At 37.3% G+C, this 15,366-nt stretch overlaps 1 protein-coding gene across 2 annotated transcripts in view; it reads right to left on the bottom strand.

Annotated features, from left to right (window-relative positions):
* Window positions 1-209: 209 nt before the first annotated feature.
* The window catches only part of PPP2R5E (protein phosphatase 2 regulatory subunit B'epsilon), a 174,040-nt gene continuing 158,883 nt past the window's right edge, over window positions 210-15,366 (bottom strand). For both annotated transcript variants that reach the window (XM_056134371.1, XM_056134370.1), the window contains exons 12-14: window positions 12,616-12,743; window positions 10,275-10,376; window positions 210-4,920 (exon numbers count right to left, since the gene is read on the bottom strand). In XM_056134371.1, the coding sequence (XP_055990346.1) occupies window positions 4,821-4,920; window positions 10,275-10,376; window positions 12,616-12,743 (330 nt within the window). In that variant the 3' untranslated portion in view covers window positions 210-4,820. The remainder of the gene's footprint in view (window positions 4,921-10,274; window positions 10,377-12,615; window positions 12,744-15,366) is intronic.

Below are 15,366 nucleotides of genomic sequence, written 5' to 3'. Positions count from 1 at the left end.
CTTGTTCTGCTCCTTAAAAAAGTACACACCCCAGTCATTCTCTGGTTTTCTCACTGGAAAATCTAAACATACCAGCCAACACTGCTTCATAGTTAAGCTGATTGAATGTATTGTTGGTATGGTCCAGAAAGGCCCTAGTAAATGGCCTAGAATCATCCAGAAGGGAGGTAGTAAATAAGCAAGCAAACAAAAACAGTCAGGCACCTGAAAACTCTTCACTGCTTCTTTATTAAGATGCACCCACAGTACAGAACCTCTCACACATCTGTGAGAGGGGAAGGTTACATTTCTCTTTGGGAGCACCTTCAGTTTTTTTGTTACCACTTTGAAGAAAATAAATCATTTTCAAAGAAAGAAGACATTTTAAATTCCAAGTGTTTCAAGTGTATAAGACTCAGCTTTGCATTTTGTTGTGTTAAAAGGAAGTAGCATATTTTAGCCAGAGCTGGAAGATTGTTTTTTGCGGCATTTAAACTTTGATGTGGATCAGAAGTCTTCACTGTCTGGTTGAACTGGTCTATAATTTTCATATGCAACTTTTCATATCAAAAATGTTTCATTTTTACCTCTACCTACAGATGCTGTTAAAAAAAATCGCGCGCGCACACACACACAAATTAAATTTGAAACCAGTCATAAACCACAGCATTTCTAACAGAGAAATGAACTTTTGCTGCCCTCTCCTGCTAAAACAATGAAATACTAAAATACCGAAAGATTCATGAAGCTAAAGCGAAATCCTCAAACCAAAAGCAAAGGACATATTCTCATTATACCTCAGTCAAAAATCAGACAACAACCAGAAAATGTATTGGTAATATTTATATTTGATAGTTCCCCATTGATACATGAGGTTTGGATTACAACTTATTTACAATAAGTGATTTCCAAAAAAGAAAAGTAAAAAGGGAGGGAGATAGGGAGGGAGAGAGGGAAGGAGGGAGGGAGGGAAAAACCTATATAGATATCATAATATGGGAAGTTTATTTCCAAGAGATACTACTGCTGCTATCGTGCACAAGAAGCAGCACAAATTAACATTCCACTAGATCAAAATTTGTTCAACTTTCTCTCAAGATGCACAATCCTTTTAGATTTTCAAAATGAAATACTGAGAAATATAAAAAGCATTGCCAATATACCTACTACAAAAATCCTTTGTATGGCTCATTCCTTAACTCTACTCAGAGAAGCAGCTGAGCCAGAATATAAAAATAAAAATATTGATGTGCAAATAAAATATCACTGATCAAGTCTTGGAGACACCTTTTTTACTAGAGGTGACTGTCACTTTGTGATAACATTGGTAATAGCATCAAAAGAGAGATTCTCTTTATTTCCTGGGCCAGGTCAGTGCATCCAATTAAAGGGGGGAGGGGGGAGAAACAGGAGGAATAAACGAAACAAAACAAAACCCAAAACTCTGAGCATTAAAAAAAAAGCCAATAACATCCATACATCTTCCCTTTCCCACCCCCCAACCCCACAAAAAAATAAAAAAGCTTTTAAAGCTCTAAATATACTTTTTTCTTCTTTTCATAGTGTGATTGAGCCTAGGGCTACACGTTTAAGTATAGCAGGTGCAATTACAAGCAATTCCTGGCTCTGCACCCTGGACTGTCCCACGCATAGGAGGAGGTACAAAATAAATTAAACCCTTCCATTTAGGCAGACAAGCCCAAGATGAAGGAGTATAACCCTGCTTGTGAGTATCCAGCGGCATTGAGGGTATTATTTCTTACTTTTTTAGTTTTTTATTTTATTTTATAAAAAACAGTCAAATGTTAGGGAGAGCAAAATGTAATAAAATTTAAAAGGACAAGGAACAAAACACAGAAGGAAAACAACGGGGGACACTTGCACGGTGAGAAAAGGAATGCATGCTTGATTCAAAGTATGAGATGGGTAAATTCACTCACATGGTTTTTCTAGGCCCACAGCCTAAGGCCTCTGCATCATTCTAAACCACAGGGTTGGTTGATTTGTTTTCTACCAAATACACTCTTAATCCTACCCCTGAGACCAATATGGTAGGGATAGTTCGGAGTGATCATCACTCACTAACTACAATATTTGCTATTTAAAAAATATATTTATATATAGTTCTGGAAATTATGAAGCAAACAAAAATATAACACAAAGATGCACTTGTCACAACTAACTCAAGTTGCAGCAACAGCAGAATCGTGGGAAAGGACAAAGAGAGAGGGCTGCTGCAAATGCAGCAAGTACGTCCTTAAATATGTCACATAGTGCAACAGTCAGATCACCTCAGTTACTCTGCGTCACCCGACACAACATGACACATGTCACATTGTCACTTTCAATTAAAAATGAAAAGACAGTGTTCCTTCTCAGAAGTTGCCCTATGAAGTTTAGACACATATCTATAATTGCTTCTTTAAATATGTCTAACATTTGGCTTTATTCTTCTTGGTTTGGAATGACCAACATATAAAACTGACATCAGGGATAACTGTGTACTTCCCACCTTAACTCTGAGGACAGGGTAAGGCGCACAGAGGGATCCTAGTCTTTCACATTTCAAATCATCACATTTAATTTAAATGGGCAGGGATAATTCATAAACCTGTGATTTTAATGTCCTCTACCTAACATGATGAATAATGGCCCCCCAATAAAGTTGATACTGTCAAAAAAATAAATATAATGCAGAATCAAAATGGATGGGCTACAATCAGATGGGCTAACGGAAATGATGGGTTATAAATTTTCTTTTAATCTGTAGTACTTAAATTTGCACCTTTACTCCAGCATTTTTAAAATAAGTAATTTCATCTTTGGCAGCCTCTGCCAACCATACAATAGATCCCTATTGAAGAAATTTCAAAATTCTTTTGAAGAAAATCTATTCATTCCATTAAATCATGTTGTATTTGGTGTTGCATATGACACTTTTACTGCTGTTTCTTTTTCAGAATTAACAATGCCAAGTTTCATTTTAATTTTACAAAGTTATTGAGATGACAATATCCATAATTACCGACTTTTACACACAAACTGTGACCTGATAATCCTGAAACTCTACTGGGAAGAAAGGTCAGTGTCTCCCCCCGACTTTTATTGGAAACAATAAAACTGCATATTCTATTTTATATTTAAAAATGGAAGGAAGAAAATATACAAGCCCATATTGTATTGATATTGTATTTCTATTTAAGAGCAACAACAGTTCATATGTTCATGTTTGCTACTATCACAATCCAACACATGAACACTGAATCAGCTCTATACCACAAATACTGCTGGATGTGATGGTTTAGGATTATCAACTCACTGCTGCCACATTCAGAACAAGCAAAAGCATCCTGGAAATAAATCCCAAAACATTTATCATTCGGTACATAATAATGCAACTGCATTAGGTAAGTACATACTGTATACAAGTATTATCAGCATTTTTAACTCCCCAAGATGTAAGATTCCTTTTTTAAATAAAAGCAGAGAGCCAGTTAGATATATCTATAATACAGCCCTAGATTTTGTTTTGTTTTTGTTTTTCTTAAACAATTTGGTCACAATGCACCTTTGATATAAAAGCATTTTTAAACTTTATTATTAATACTCAGGACATTAGGAATTTCCAGATATTTTTTTCAGTAGCATTTGTAGAACCACTTTTGGTAACAAATACAGTAGTTAGGAATTACGCATCCGATTCAGAATGCATAATAATGTTTATCCTGAATCCTTTCTGGCTAAAAACAGGGCTGGCGCTGTGATGAAATATAGAACGAGAATCTACAAAAAACACTGTAACATGTTTGTTTTTTCCCAGAGGCTACATCCTCTTTTGCTGGAATACTTTATAAATACATATTAAAAAGTAAGGCAACAACTCCAAACAGTCCAAGCTGTTTGCTCAACTCTATTCCCAATTAGATTCGCAATCCTGGCAATCAATTTCATGGTTATCTATTTAGTGTTTGTCTTTCTTATTTCAAAATGGTCCAAAAGGATGTTCTCTGACATTTCAAACACATCTCTAGTATGTGTGTTCAATGATGTATGCAACTAATACTGGCCAGGTACTGAAGCCTATGACCCAGTGCCTGTTTTCAAAGGATTCAAGACATTGATTTGAATTCACTGTAAACTGATCTGTGAATCCAAAATTCCCTTCCCTACTATGTTTATCACCTCTTCTCTTTTACTCCTAATTTTAAAACTAAAGGAGTACCAGGACAACCTGGTTACTGGTAAGGTGTTCACTCCAGTAAACAAAACTTTTTTCAGGGACCTTTGTATGACATGGTCCCATTCAGTGTGGACATTCAACTCATGAAGATGTGCAAAAGGAAAAATGTCAAATTACAATCAAGTTATCCAGAAGAGGATGGCATACAAATTTATAAGGAGATGACAGTCTTTTTTTTGTTTCCTTTACTATAAATACATTTAACAGCTTAGCAGAAAGACAAGCTAAATTTAAGAATGTTCACATTTGAAAAATTTTTCATACTCTCTGCTAATGATAAATAAGGAACTCCCAATAATGAAATTTTAACACAGCAATTTCATCAACAGATCTTTGAAGACTGCTTTTAGTTTTTTTAAGAGGGTTAGAACAATGATTATGTTTGCAAAGTTCTGAGAAGTCCATCTACTGTCCAAATGTTGGATTGAAGTTCTTATTTTTTTTCCTTTACTTAGAGACGGGTATATACAGTGCTGTTGTAATAATGAAACAAAGTGTGAAATCTACTGTAAAGTTGCACAATACAGAAAACTGTTGCTCCATCTTCTACTACATAAATGTGTGACTCCACAGGTCAGTAATGGTGCTGTCATTATTTCTGTTAAGTTGGGATTATCCCATCACGTCTAAGACCTCTCTTTAACTCCAGATCCTCCAGTTTTTTCCACAATTCTTCACGCTCCTTTTCTTTCTTTTTCTCACTGGGAAAGAAACAGAATATAAGGTTAAAAACTGAGAAGATTTATGAGAGAATACCTAAAAGCTGTTGCTTTGACATCTTTTTTTCCCTTCAATGTTTTTAAACATCTTTCAGAAGTTTTACATTAAGCTTTGCACTGTTTTCTTCTGGCCATATCTTTTTTATTTAAAAAAAAATTATGCAGACAAAGAGTACTAATAATTAATAGAGTAGGAGATGAGAAAATTTCAAGATTTCACATTAATATCCCTTAAATACTTAGCTTAATTTAGAAAACTAACTTCAAAGTTAACAAAAAAAAATGGGTATTGCTTACATGTCTGTCATCCTAAAACTAAGGGCATACATTAATGAGTCTTTACTTGAGACACAGTTAAAATATAATTTCAGCTTTGCTTTCAAATAGTTTCTGAGAGATACTAGAAATGAGAGTAGTCAAGGAAAAATGCTTTCCCTTTATCAATATCTTTCTAACTCTTTAGCACAATATTAATCTTTAGTCAAATATTAATAGACAAAATAATCTAAATTATTTTAGACCCATATATAAAAGCTACACTACATATTTTTCTTGCACATGAGGGCGCATGCTTACCATACACATGACATAGATTCAATTCCTGGCAACACAAGGTTCCCGAGTATCACTGGGTGCAGCCTTGGAAAACCCCAGCACAGAAAAAATGGCCTGATTAACCCAGGCACCATAGGGCACATGTAGCATCACATCCTGAAGCACTTTTACTGATATGCCAGCCTAGCTGACCAAGAATAGATTGGTAGGGTCCTTAAACCTCCTGAGGACTACTTGGGAGGCCGCCCCCCCACCCCGCCCGACACACACACAATTTGTGTGTGTGTATGTGATCAATTTGTTGGACTGAGTATCACTGATATTGTACTGAATTTGAATATTTCAATTCTTCAAATTTGATGCCATAGTAATCTGAGTAGCTTGCCAGGCTTTGCTGTGAGGGCAACATACTCTTGGTAGCTTGCCGGGCTCTTCGAGAGGGCATCAAACCTGGCTCCACCAAAGACAAACGCCCTACTGCTGTGCTATCGCTCCAGCCCCTCGTGACGTATTCAATGTGCCAAACACAGTAACAACAAGGCTCACGATGGAGACATTACAGGGCCCGCTTGAGCAAATGGATGAACAATGGGGACAGTGACAGTGACAGTAATCTGAGTAGTCATCTCCAGATTCCTAAATATTACTTTATACAGTTCACCAAATAAACAAATATCCAAAACAAGGACCAACAGGGCTGAAGTGATAGCACAGTGGGTAGGGCGTTTGCCTTGCACGCGGCCAACCTGGGTTCGATTCCCAGCATCCCATATGGTCCCCTGAGCACCGCCAGGAGTAGACACCTGAATGCATGAACCAGGAGTAACCCCTGTGCATCGCTGGGTGTGATCCAAAAAGAAAAAAAAAAAAAGAAAAAAAAAAAACAAGGACCAACAAATTATACTGTGCCAATATTTTAAGATCACCCTATTTTTATAAGAGAAAGGTTGTTAATTTTAACATCAGTCAAGTATAAAGAAACTGAATGCGGGAATATACGACTGAACGATATACTAATTAAATTCCATTAGAACTAATTTAGTCCACTATCCCTAGTTTTCTCCTTTGCGATGAATAGGTAAACAGTGAGCCAGTATTTTACTTGAGATATCACAAGTTCAAATAACTTCTGAAAATGAGGGCCCTATCATCTCAACCATGAAAGATACAGTCAGTCATTTGCTATTTCACTTAGCAAGGATTTATCTTCAAATACAGTACAACAGTTATGCAGGGAAATCCTTATGGGCTAAATAAAATCTATGCATAATTCCAGTCCTATAATTTTGTATTATCACCAAACACATGAAAAAGTTATATATATAGCAAATGCAAGAGAAGCTAATCTTATCCTTCCTCCAAATTCTCTAGAGTAATGTAAATTCATTTCACCCTATAATAAGAAGCAACATTTGTATGCAACAAATATCTTTTCAAAACTAATATTTTAGTAATTTAAGCTTTATTTACAATAATTAGCTTCAGTTATCTCAAATGCAACAACCTGCACAGTATAAATTTATGGTAGACATAACATGTTTTCAAACAGCTATTTGGTAACTCTGTCCCTGAAAAATTAATATTTACAGAGCAATAGGAGAAAGGCTACATAATTCTCCAGTCATAATTTTTTTTAAAAGTTTTTGGACCACATTCAATGATGCTCAAGGGTTACTCCTGGCTCTGCATTCAGGAATCTCCCCTAGTCATGCTCAGGGGAGACTTCAGGCACTGAACCCAGGTTGACTATGTGCAAGGCAAACACCCTACCCACTGTACTATCGCTCCAGCCCCTCCAGTCATAACTCTTAACTGCAGAAAAGCTGTTTTATAAAGTTATCACTTTTGGTTGCTCAGTTACAGACTGAAGATAATGTTGGTCTGCATAATTGTCATCATGTATTACAGAGTTGCAACACATAGGACCTTTTTATCTGGCAGACAAGGTTGGTAAGCAAGGGCTTAAATGAAAAGCAACTGAACCATACACTAACTTACTAATGTCCTGGTTTATGGTTTAAATCAGCACCCTTTAACCTGTCCTGCATACTGGTCCAGTGGTTTTCAACCTTTCTGTATCTTCAGACCAGCACCAAGACCAGTGTTTGAAGACAAATGGTTTAAATTAAGTGCTACATCCTTGAAAACCCATCATCTTACTACTGATGCATTTCACTCTTGTGTTTAATGAGGAGTTTTATAGTATTCAGTGAAATCTGTTCCGTGGGACTTTTCTTCCAGGTGAACTTAGCATATATCTTTTATAATGACAACTTTAATCTTACAAATTCTAAATATTTATAACACAGTTATTGTCACTTCCATTCTTTCCCACTTTCTCTCTGTGGGTGGAAAATTTAAAACTTAACCACATTATCATACACGGGATAACTGTCAAATTATAATCCAATTTTAATTTTATATGCCACAATGCTGGCATGTATAGTTACTTATTCCACCCACCATTTTCAGATTGGTAATATTCAAAAATTCTGAACTGAACTGAACTGAAACCATTCTTAACTTTTTGACATCCAGAAGGAAAATCCTCCATTAAATTCTTCTCTGACAATATAATACGTTTCTTTATTCTTATTTCCCATTCCAATATCAAAGGAAAATGTTTCCACCTATTCAGCAAAAGCCTTCTATTGCTCACCTGACAACATACCACCCTTCTCTTTAAGAAAGTCCACTAACACTAAGTTACTGTAATATATCATCAAAACCAACTTCACAAAGAATATACCTACTTCCAGGTTGATTCTTATCTTTTTTCAAAAGCTGACCTATTTTGTTTAAATGATAATCAGAAAACCATTCTATGACTAAAATTTCAATAAATACTAATTTAATTTGAATGTTCTAGAAATAAGAGCTACAATAATCTTCAATTGGGATTCCACAAATTTAACTATTCCATAACTTGGATAATATAACTACTAGATTTTTATTTGCCATAAAAGAACATTATGTCCAATACATTCTTTAATGATAAATCATGGTATTAAAATGCTTTTTGGTCTCCTTCTTAAAATAACAGTTAAAATTATGCTTGGGCAAGGTGGGTTATTATAAGTATAATGATTTGCAAAAACTGAAAATATAGTAAATCAAAAGTTGTTTAATCTCAAATGTGTCCCATAATTGATGTTTATTCCAATATTGTGTTTAAAAATTCTCAGTGTTTTCTGTCTAAAGCTAAGTGCTTGCTATATTCCATAATTAAGACGTTTTTGGTATGTCACATGTTGTTAATTTAAAACACTAATTGGAATGATCCTTTCTCTCCTAACAAACCTTTCCCTATCATTGCTCTTCTATAAGTAAAATGCAAGTAACACCTTCAAAATCAGGCAAAGCAAAGAATAAAAGGAGCCACAGGTAGGTTTGCTCAGAAGGTTCAGCAAGGTCCTGGACAGGAACATCCTTAAGAAGCACAAATATACAAAACTAGGGTTTGCTGCTGAAATATTAGAAAAACTAAATGCAACTGTTAAGGAGGTCTCCAGATTTTCTTCAGTGTAAGTGTATTAACAACACATTCTGAACATTTGTGTGCATCCTGAACTTCCAAGTTCGAATCCTAGCGCTTAAAGGTAGTAGGAGAATATGTCTCTGGGAAGATGAGTAAGTCTTAGGGGCAGATTCCTGATGAATGGGGGTAGTGCTGTTATAAGATAGGTCCCCCATAGATCTGTTCCCCATCTATCACGTATGGACACAGTGAAAAGCTAAGAAACAGAAAGAGAGCCCTTTTCCAAACCATACTGGCACAAGATCTGAAACTCCCTTCCTCTAAAACTGCGAGCAATGAATCTTCTTCATAATCCACCCACAATGTAAAAACAGGTGGGGACAGAGACACATATGTTTCACATAAAAGGTCCCTGATGGATTCCCAATACCATGGTCCCTGGAGCACCAACAGTTATAGTGCTGGAGGCTCCCATTCACTGCAGGGCCCAAGACACATTATATCCTCGAACCCTAGCATTGAACCATGTGGCCTGGTTGGTCAAGCATCATTGGGAGTGGCTCCTAGGTGCCTGGAACACTGATTGGAAGACCTCAAACTCAATGCAATTTATTTAATAAAAAATAACCATAGATGGCATGCCAACAAACTATATTAGCCTAAACATACTAAGACATCATTTCAAAAGTTGGATAAGAAATAATATCTTAGAATCATATCACTGAAATCAAGAAAGGCTTTAAACACCTAAGCTATAAACATCAAATGTAAATGGTTCAACTGATTCCTTTTGGTTTTAAACATTTCAAATTTTGTATAATACCAGACTGCACTTTACATTATTTTCACTGCCCTTTGAATCACAATGAATTCACTGGATTCAACAGTAAAAACTAAGTTCTGGGTCAAAGAATTTAACGAGAATGGTGCCTCATCCCTCCTGCTACTAGAACGAGAATAAGATCAGTTCAATTTTACTTCAAAATTGGAGTGAAATTAGATGGTAAATGACCTGATAATTCCCTTAAGAAGATCTGACATACCAGTTATGTGCCAGACTCGAACCCTGAGGCAGAAAAGAAACATCATTGAAGGGATGGAGGAAAGCAGCCTTTTTCAAAATGACACGTTATCACCCAGTGGTACACTAATACAAACACAGCTAATGAGCATGCAAAACTGAGTTGATAATAAAACTACACTGTTATAATTTCCGGCGCAACAGACAACTTCAGCAAGGTGAAAGAGAAGATGGCAATTGTTTTATGCACAGCTGACAAAAAAAAAAGGTTTTAAAAGTTACCGCTGACGATCTGACTTGTATGTGGCTGTTAGCTCATCAAACATGGTGCTGTTCATTTCCATAAATGCCTTCAACACGTTGTACACTAATGCCACAATAGCCCTGGAAAGCAGAAGGAATGTCTTGGTTAGAGGTACAGAATAGGATGCTGCTATATGAAAAAAGTAAAGCACACCTGTGTCAGTGAGCTCTTCCAACTGAGAACTGGCTCCATCCCTTTTTAATCAGAATGACTAACAATGACCTACAGTTAATTTCCACACCACAAGAGCTACGTTCTTAACATAAAGATAGGTTTCCAAGGAATTGGGAGGATCAGAAAAAGAAAATTCTAATTTTGCTCTTCTAATTATTGATACCCAGAATAGAACTGCCTGGGGGCCCTTAATTTCACTGAATAAAAACAAAGTACAAAACTAAAGCAACTCCCCCTCCCCTTCCTCCCCGCTCCAGAACGAAGAAATGAGCACCTGTGGTAGGACTAACGTTATAGACCTGGATTTTATTTTTAAAGTAAAAATATACACAATTCATCAAAATCAAAAGCTACTGCCATGGAAACAAATAAAATATAAATATAACTATACACACACACTCTCACAATCTTTATTAATAGATCATAGCAGACACCTGTTGAGTCATTTAATACGAGCTGTGTTTCAAGTTGAGATCTGCATCAGTCCATCTCCTCATGCTTAGTTGCCTTGCCAACCCATTATACATGCTAGAAAGGTTAACCGGCAAGCTGGCGATGGCTACCATTTAGCTGTGCAACATTACACAACTAAATAGACAAACTCATAGTTCCCATTATCAAGCAGAATAACCTCCTGGATAATGTGGGGACTGTGCAATGATGGGATATATTCAGACTAAAGCCTTTTGATGCTCTCTGCAAAACTGCAACATTACATCTAATTTTTAACAAAACAATTCCCAATATTATGAAAAATGGTATGTATAAAAGTCAGGCCATACATTAAATAAACCATAGAATTGATGTTTTCAAGTGGTTATAACATGTGTTTAGGGTCAGAAACAGTACAGGGATTAAGAAACATGCCTTGAATGTGGCCAACTCTGGTTGTTCGATGATCTATACCACATAAGCTCTCCTCAGTACTACCAAGAGTGATTCTTGAACACAGAACCCCTGGGCACTACCACATGTGACCCAACACCCCCTCCCCATAAATCGATACCTGTGCTCCATATTAATGATACTTTCAAAACATTTTTAAGAATATTTGTTACGCTGATTTTGTCCTGTTCTCATTCTATGGAGATTTTAAACTCTATTCTATTGAGGAGAATGAACTTCCCAGAAATGGGAAAATCCATATATTGAGCAGTTACTGACACTTACAAGAACTACTCTCTAGATCCTCAAGTGGCTATCTGCATAATAAAACTTACCTGTCTAACAACTCTGCTTTTAAATTTTTAAATTTGACAGATATGAAAAAACATATGCTTTACACTTTTATGTAAAACTCTATCATATATGTGTATATTATTGTTACATATGTTATGTTTTATATGTTATATTATGAATATATATTGAATTACATCACTCAAATTTCACTCAATGTAGTCATTCAAGTACAGAATACTTTATCCTTCACATGACTAGGTATTAAACTTCTGATCTATGCTATTAGCAAAGGACATGCATAATAACTGTTCTTGCAAGTGGCTCTTACTAAAATGTAAACCAATTCAGATCACTCCCTGCTCTATACAAGTCCCTCATGTTGCCTTCACTTGGGGGGAAGCTTACATGGTTCCCACTTCTTTCTACCCTCATCCTTCTAGTTCCCCCCAAAACCCTGTGCATTAGGCTTACCAAATTCATGGTATCAGAACATGAGAGGAGCTTTTCACATTTTCATGTCTCTGTGTGATCAGTAGATCATACTGCCAGAAGGATTGCCCTCACACCATCCACCTGTTAAATGCCTGTAAAACTCACTTTGAGCATTGCCACCCCATCAATAGTCACAAACCTCTCCTCCCAGAGCACCCCCAAATAGCTCAGCTATGATCACAAGTGGGTCTAGAGTCCTCAAGAGCAGAGATACTGTAAGAACCTTTACGACGATACAACTCTGCAAATGATCTGTTTGGGAGTCTCCCCATTTAGCCAGCAAAATGGAAAATAAAAAAGGGAAAGGAAAATAATCTTAGCTTTCCTCGTATGTTTTCTATAACAGTACAACATCTGCACATACCGAGTATTCAAAACATTTCATGGCACCATGCACACAAGAGAAGAAAGAAGGAGAGACGAAACGAGAAAAGGAGGAAGAGAGAAGAGAGGGAAGGGACTCTGAAAACCTACGGATTCCAGTGTTCTTTTGAAATCCTATAAAGACTGGAAAACATGATGGGAAGGATGACATTCGAGTTTTCTTCTATCAAACTCATGATATATTCATTATTCCAATAATAGAGTGCCCTTTCTGCCACCTGTGAGAAAAGGAAAAGAAAAATGTTATGACAGAGGAAAAGACAAAGAAAAAATTGCAATCTCTCTAAACACAAGTTTTTTCAGACTATTTTTATAGCATGCAATAAATGAAAAATTTAATATTAATCGTATTTTATATTCGTGAGCATTCACAATATTTCACAATGTTCCAAAGCAGTTCATCCACTGGGGAAGCAGATGATTAATTTTTTTCTGAGTATTTATATTCTCCTTTAACACTGCCCATTCTAAAATTTCACCCTTCAGAGCTTCCAAGTGGCAAACCCTTTCACCCTACTTCTCTTTGCCACACAGTTTTCATGGGTGTGTTAATTCCTTTCTCTTTGCGGCCACACGCACTTCAGGGTGCAGTGCACGGTGAGTGTTTGGTCCACAGCAGCTAGAAACAGCCAAGCCGGCCAACCTGCAGGGCAGGATCCCTCACCCAGCTCCACCTGTGTCGGGCCCACGCTGCAAAAACACAGCACTCCCTTAGCACCATGCACAACAGGAACCACTGCGCCCCATGAACTGATGAGGGCCCAGGTCTAAGACCCCCATCCTGGCTCCACTGCTCAAAAACAGTCAAAGTGACCAGCCCAACATGCAGGCTCCTTCAGAGCTTATTATAGTCCCTTCTTTAAATGGCAAAAGGCAGGAGGAAGGAGTTGTTAGGTATCTGAAAGAGACCAGCAGCATACTCACTTGCCTGCTGCTACCCATCCCTTTTCTTCCACACAAATCTACCCATGACCTCTGATTGTACTTGTTATGACGAGTTAAAGTTGCTCAGTCACCTAGGATTTTATGGATTCAAAGATCACTGTAGCACTGTAGCACTGTCCTCCTGCTGATCACTGATTTGCTCGAGCGGGCACAGTAACGTCTCCAACATGAGACTTGTTGTTACAGTGTTTGGCATATCGAATACGTCACGGGTAGCTTGCCAGGCTTTGCCGTGCGGGCGAGATACTCTTGGTGGCTTGCCAGGCTCTCTGAGAGGAGTGGAGGAATCGAACTCGGGTTGGCCACACGGGCTGCTTGCAAGGCAAACGCCCTACCTGCTGTGCTATCGCTCCAACCCATGGATTCAACGGATCATTGCAAAATAAATCTAAAAAGGCCTTAAGCACTGTAGCACTGTCCTCTGTTGTTCATCAATTTGCTCGAGAGGGCACCAGCAACATCTCCATTGTGAGACTCGTTATTACTGTTTTGGGCATATTGAATATACCACGAGGAGCTTGCCAGGCTCTGTCTGCCATGCGGGCAGGATACTCTCGGCAGCTTGCCAGGATCTCCGAGAGGGACAGAGGAATCGAACCCAGGTCAGACACATGCAAGGCAAACGCCCTAACCACTGTGCTATTGCTCCAGGCCTTAAAAATCATATAAAATAATGACAAAATAAAGCCTCAAAAACTAATCTCAAATCTCTAAAAATGTAATCATATGGGAAAAGAAGTGATTTCTTTATTCAGACATGTTGTGAAGCATTTTATTTAATCAATTAAACTTAAATTAAATCTTTTAATTTAAATAATGGAACAAGATGTACCCGTCAATAGACTGAGAAATTAGAACTTTTCCATCTACATTATTCAATGTGATTCTATCTAAAAAAAAAAAAAAGAAATTCTGGTACTCAGGAAAGACTAGAACCTTAAGAGTATAAAATAGTTAATAATTTTAAAAAGAATGCTTATTACAAAGTCAGGAACTATGTCAAATACTTTGCAGATATAGTATTTCACTTACAACCATCTTATAGTTAGAGCAGGGGCCATAATTACTACTTGCGCAGATGAGAAAACTAAGAGTCAATAAGCCACTGCTTTAAGACAATACACACAGCCAACAAGTGGTAAAGTACAAAGGTTCTGCACTGAACTGATTTAATCTCATCCTACAGAGCTGACGTGGGGTGAGAATGGGACATTAGGAGTCAATTTAATGTGGCAGATGCACTGTCAGAGATAGAAATAAAGTAACAAAAGAAAGAGCAGAATGAACCGCACGCTGATGGGGAGAGGTGGCAGGAATGTCAGAAGAGAAACAAGCATTTAAGCTGGGTCATTCCAGGCTGAAGGGGTACCAAAAGGAAGAGCAGAGGTGCCAGCACAAACAAGGGGTCAAGAACCATAGGAATGGTCAAGGCAGGTCAAGTGCACAGAGACTATTTATGAAACTTATAAGCTAACAAGGACTTTTTAGAGATCTAGGGAAGGAAACACCTAGCCTTTCTTCACATGCAATTATCAATCACATGTTTTACTTGCTACTTAACACTAAAAAAGTATCCTAACCTCCATCTCTTTGTCAAGGGTAAACACAGAGCTCAGTAACAAACAATGTCCCTTAATGAGGAAAGGCACTGTTCATGGAAAGCAACATCAGGATAGAAGCACTACTCAGTCTATGATGTTTTATTATGGAAGCCTACACTTGTCTTAATATTTGCCACCCCAACTACTCCAAAATGTGTATGTTGTAAGGAAGGTACTACTAGGTGGAGTCTCTGGAAGGAACTTCAGACCCAACAGTGGAACCCTCAGGAGCAGGATTACTGTCTTATAGACAAGGCTTAGGAGAGAGCCCCAGTTCCGCACCACTAATAAGAAA

This window comes from Sorex fumeus, unplaced genomic scaffold (assembly GCF_029834395.1).
Source record: "Sorex fumeus unplaced genomic scaffold, SorFum_2.1 ptg000098l, whole genome shotgun sequence".
In the NCBI taxonomy this organism is placed as follows: Eukaryota; Metazoa; Chordata; class Mammalia; order Eulipotyphla; family Soricidae; genus Sorex; species Sorex fumeus.
This window is presented reverse-complemented; position numbering and strand designations above follow the sequence as displayed.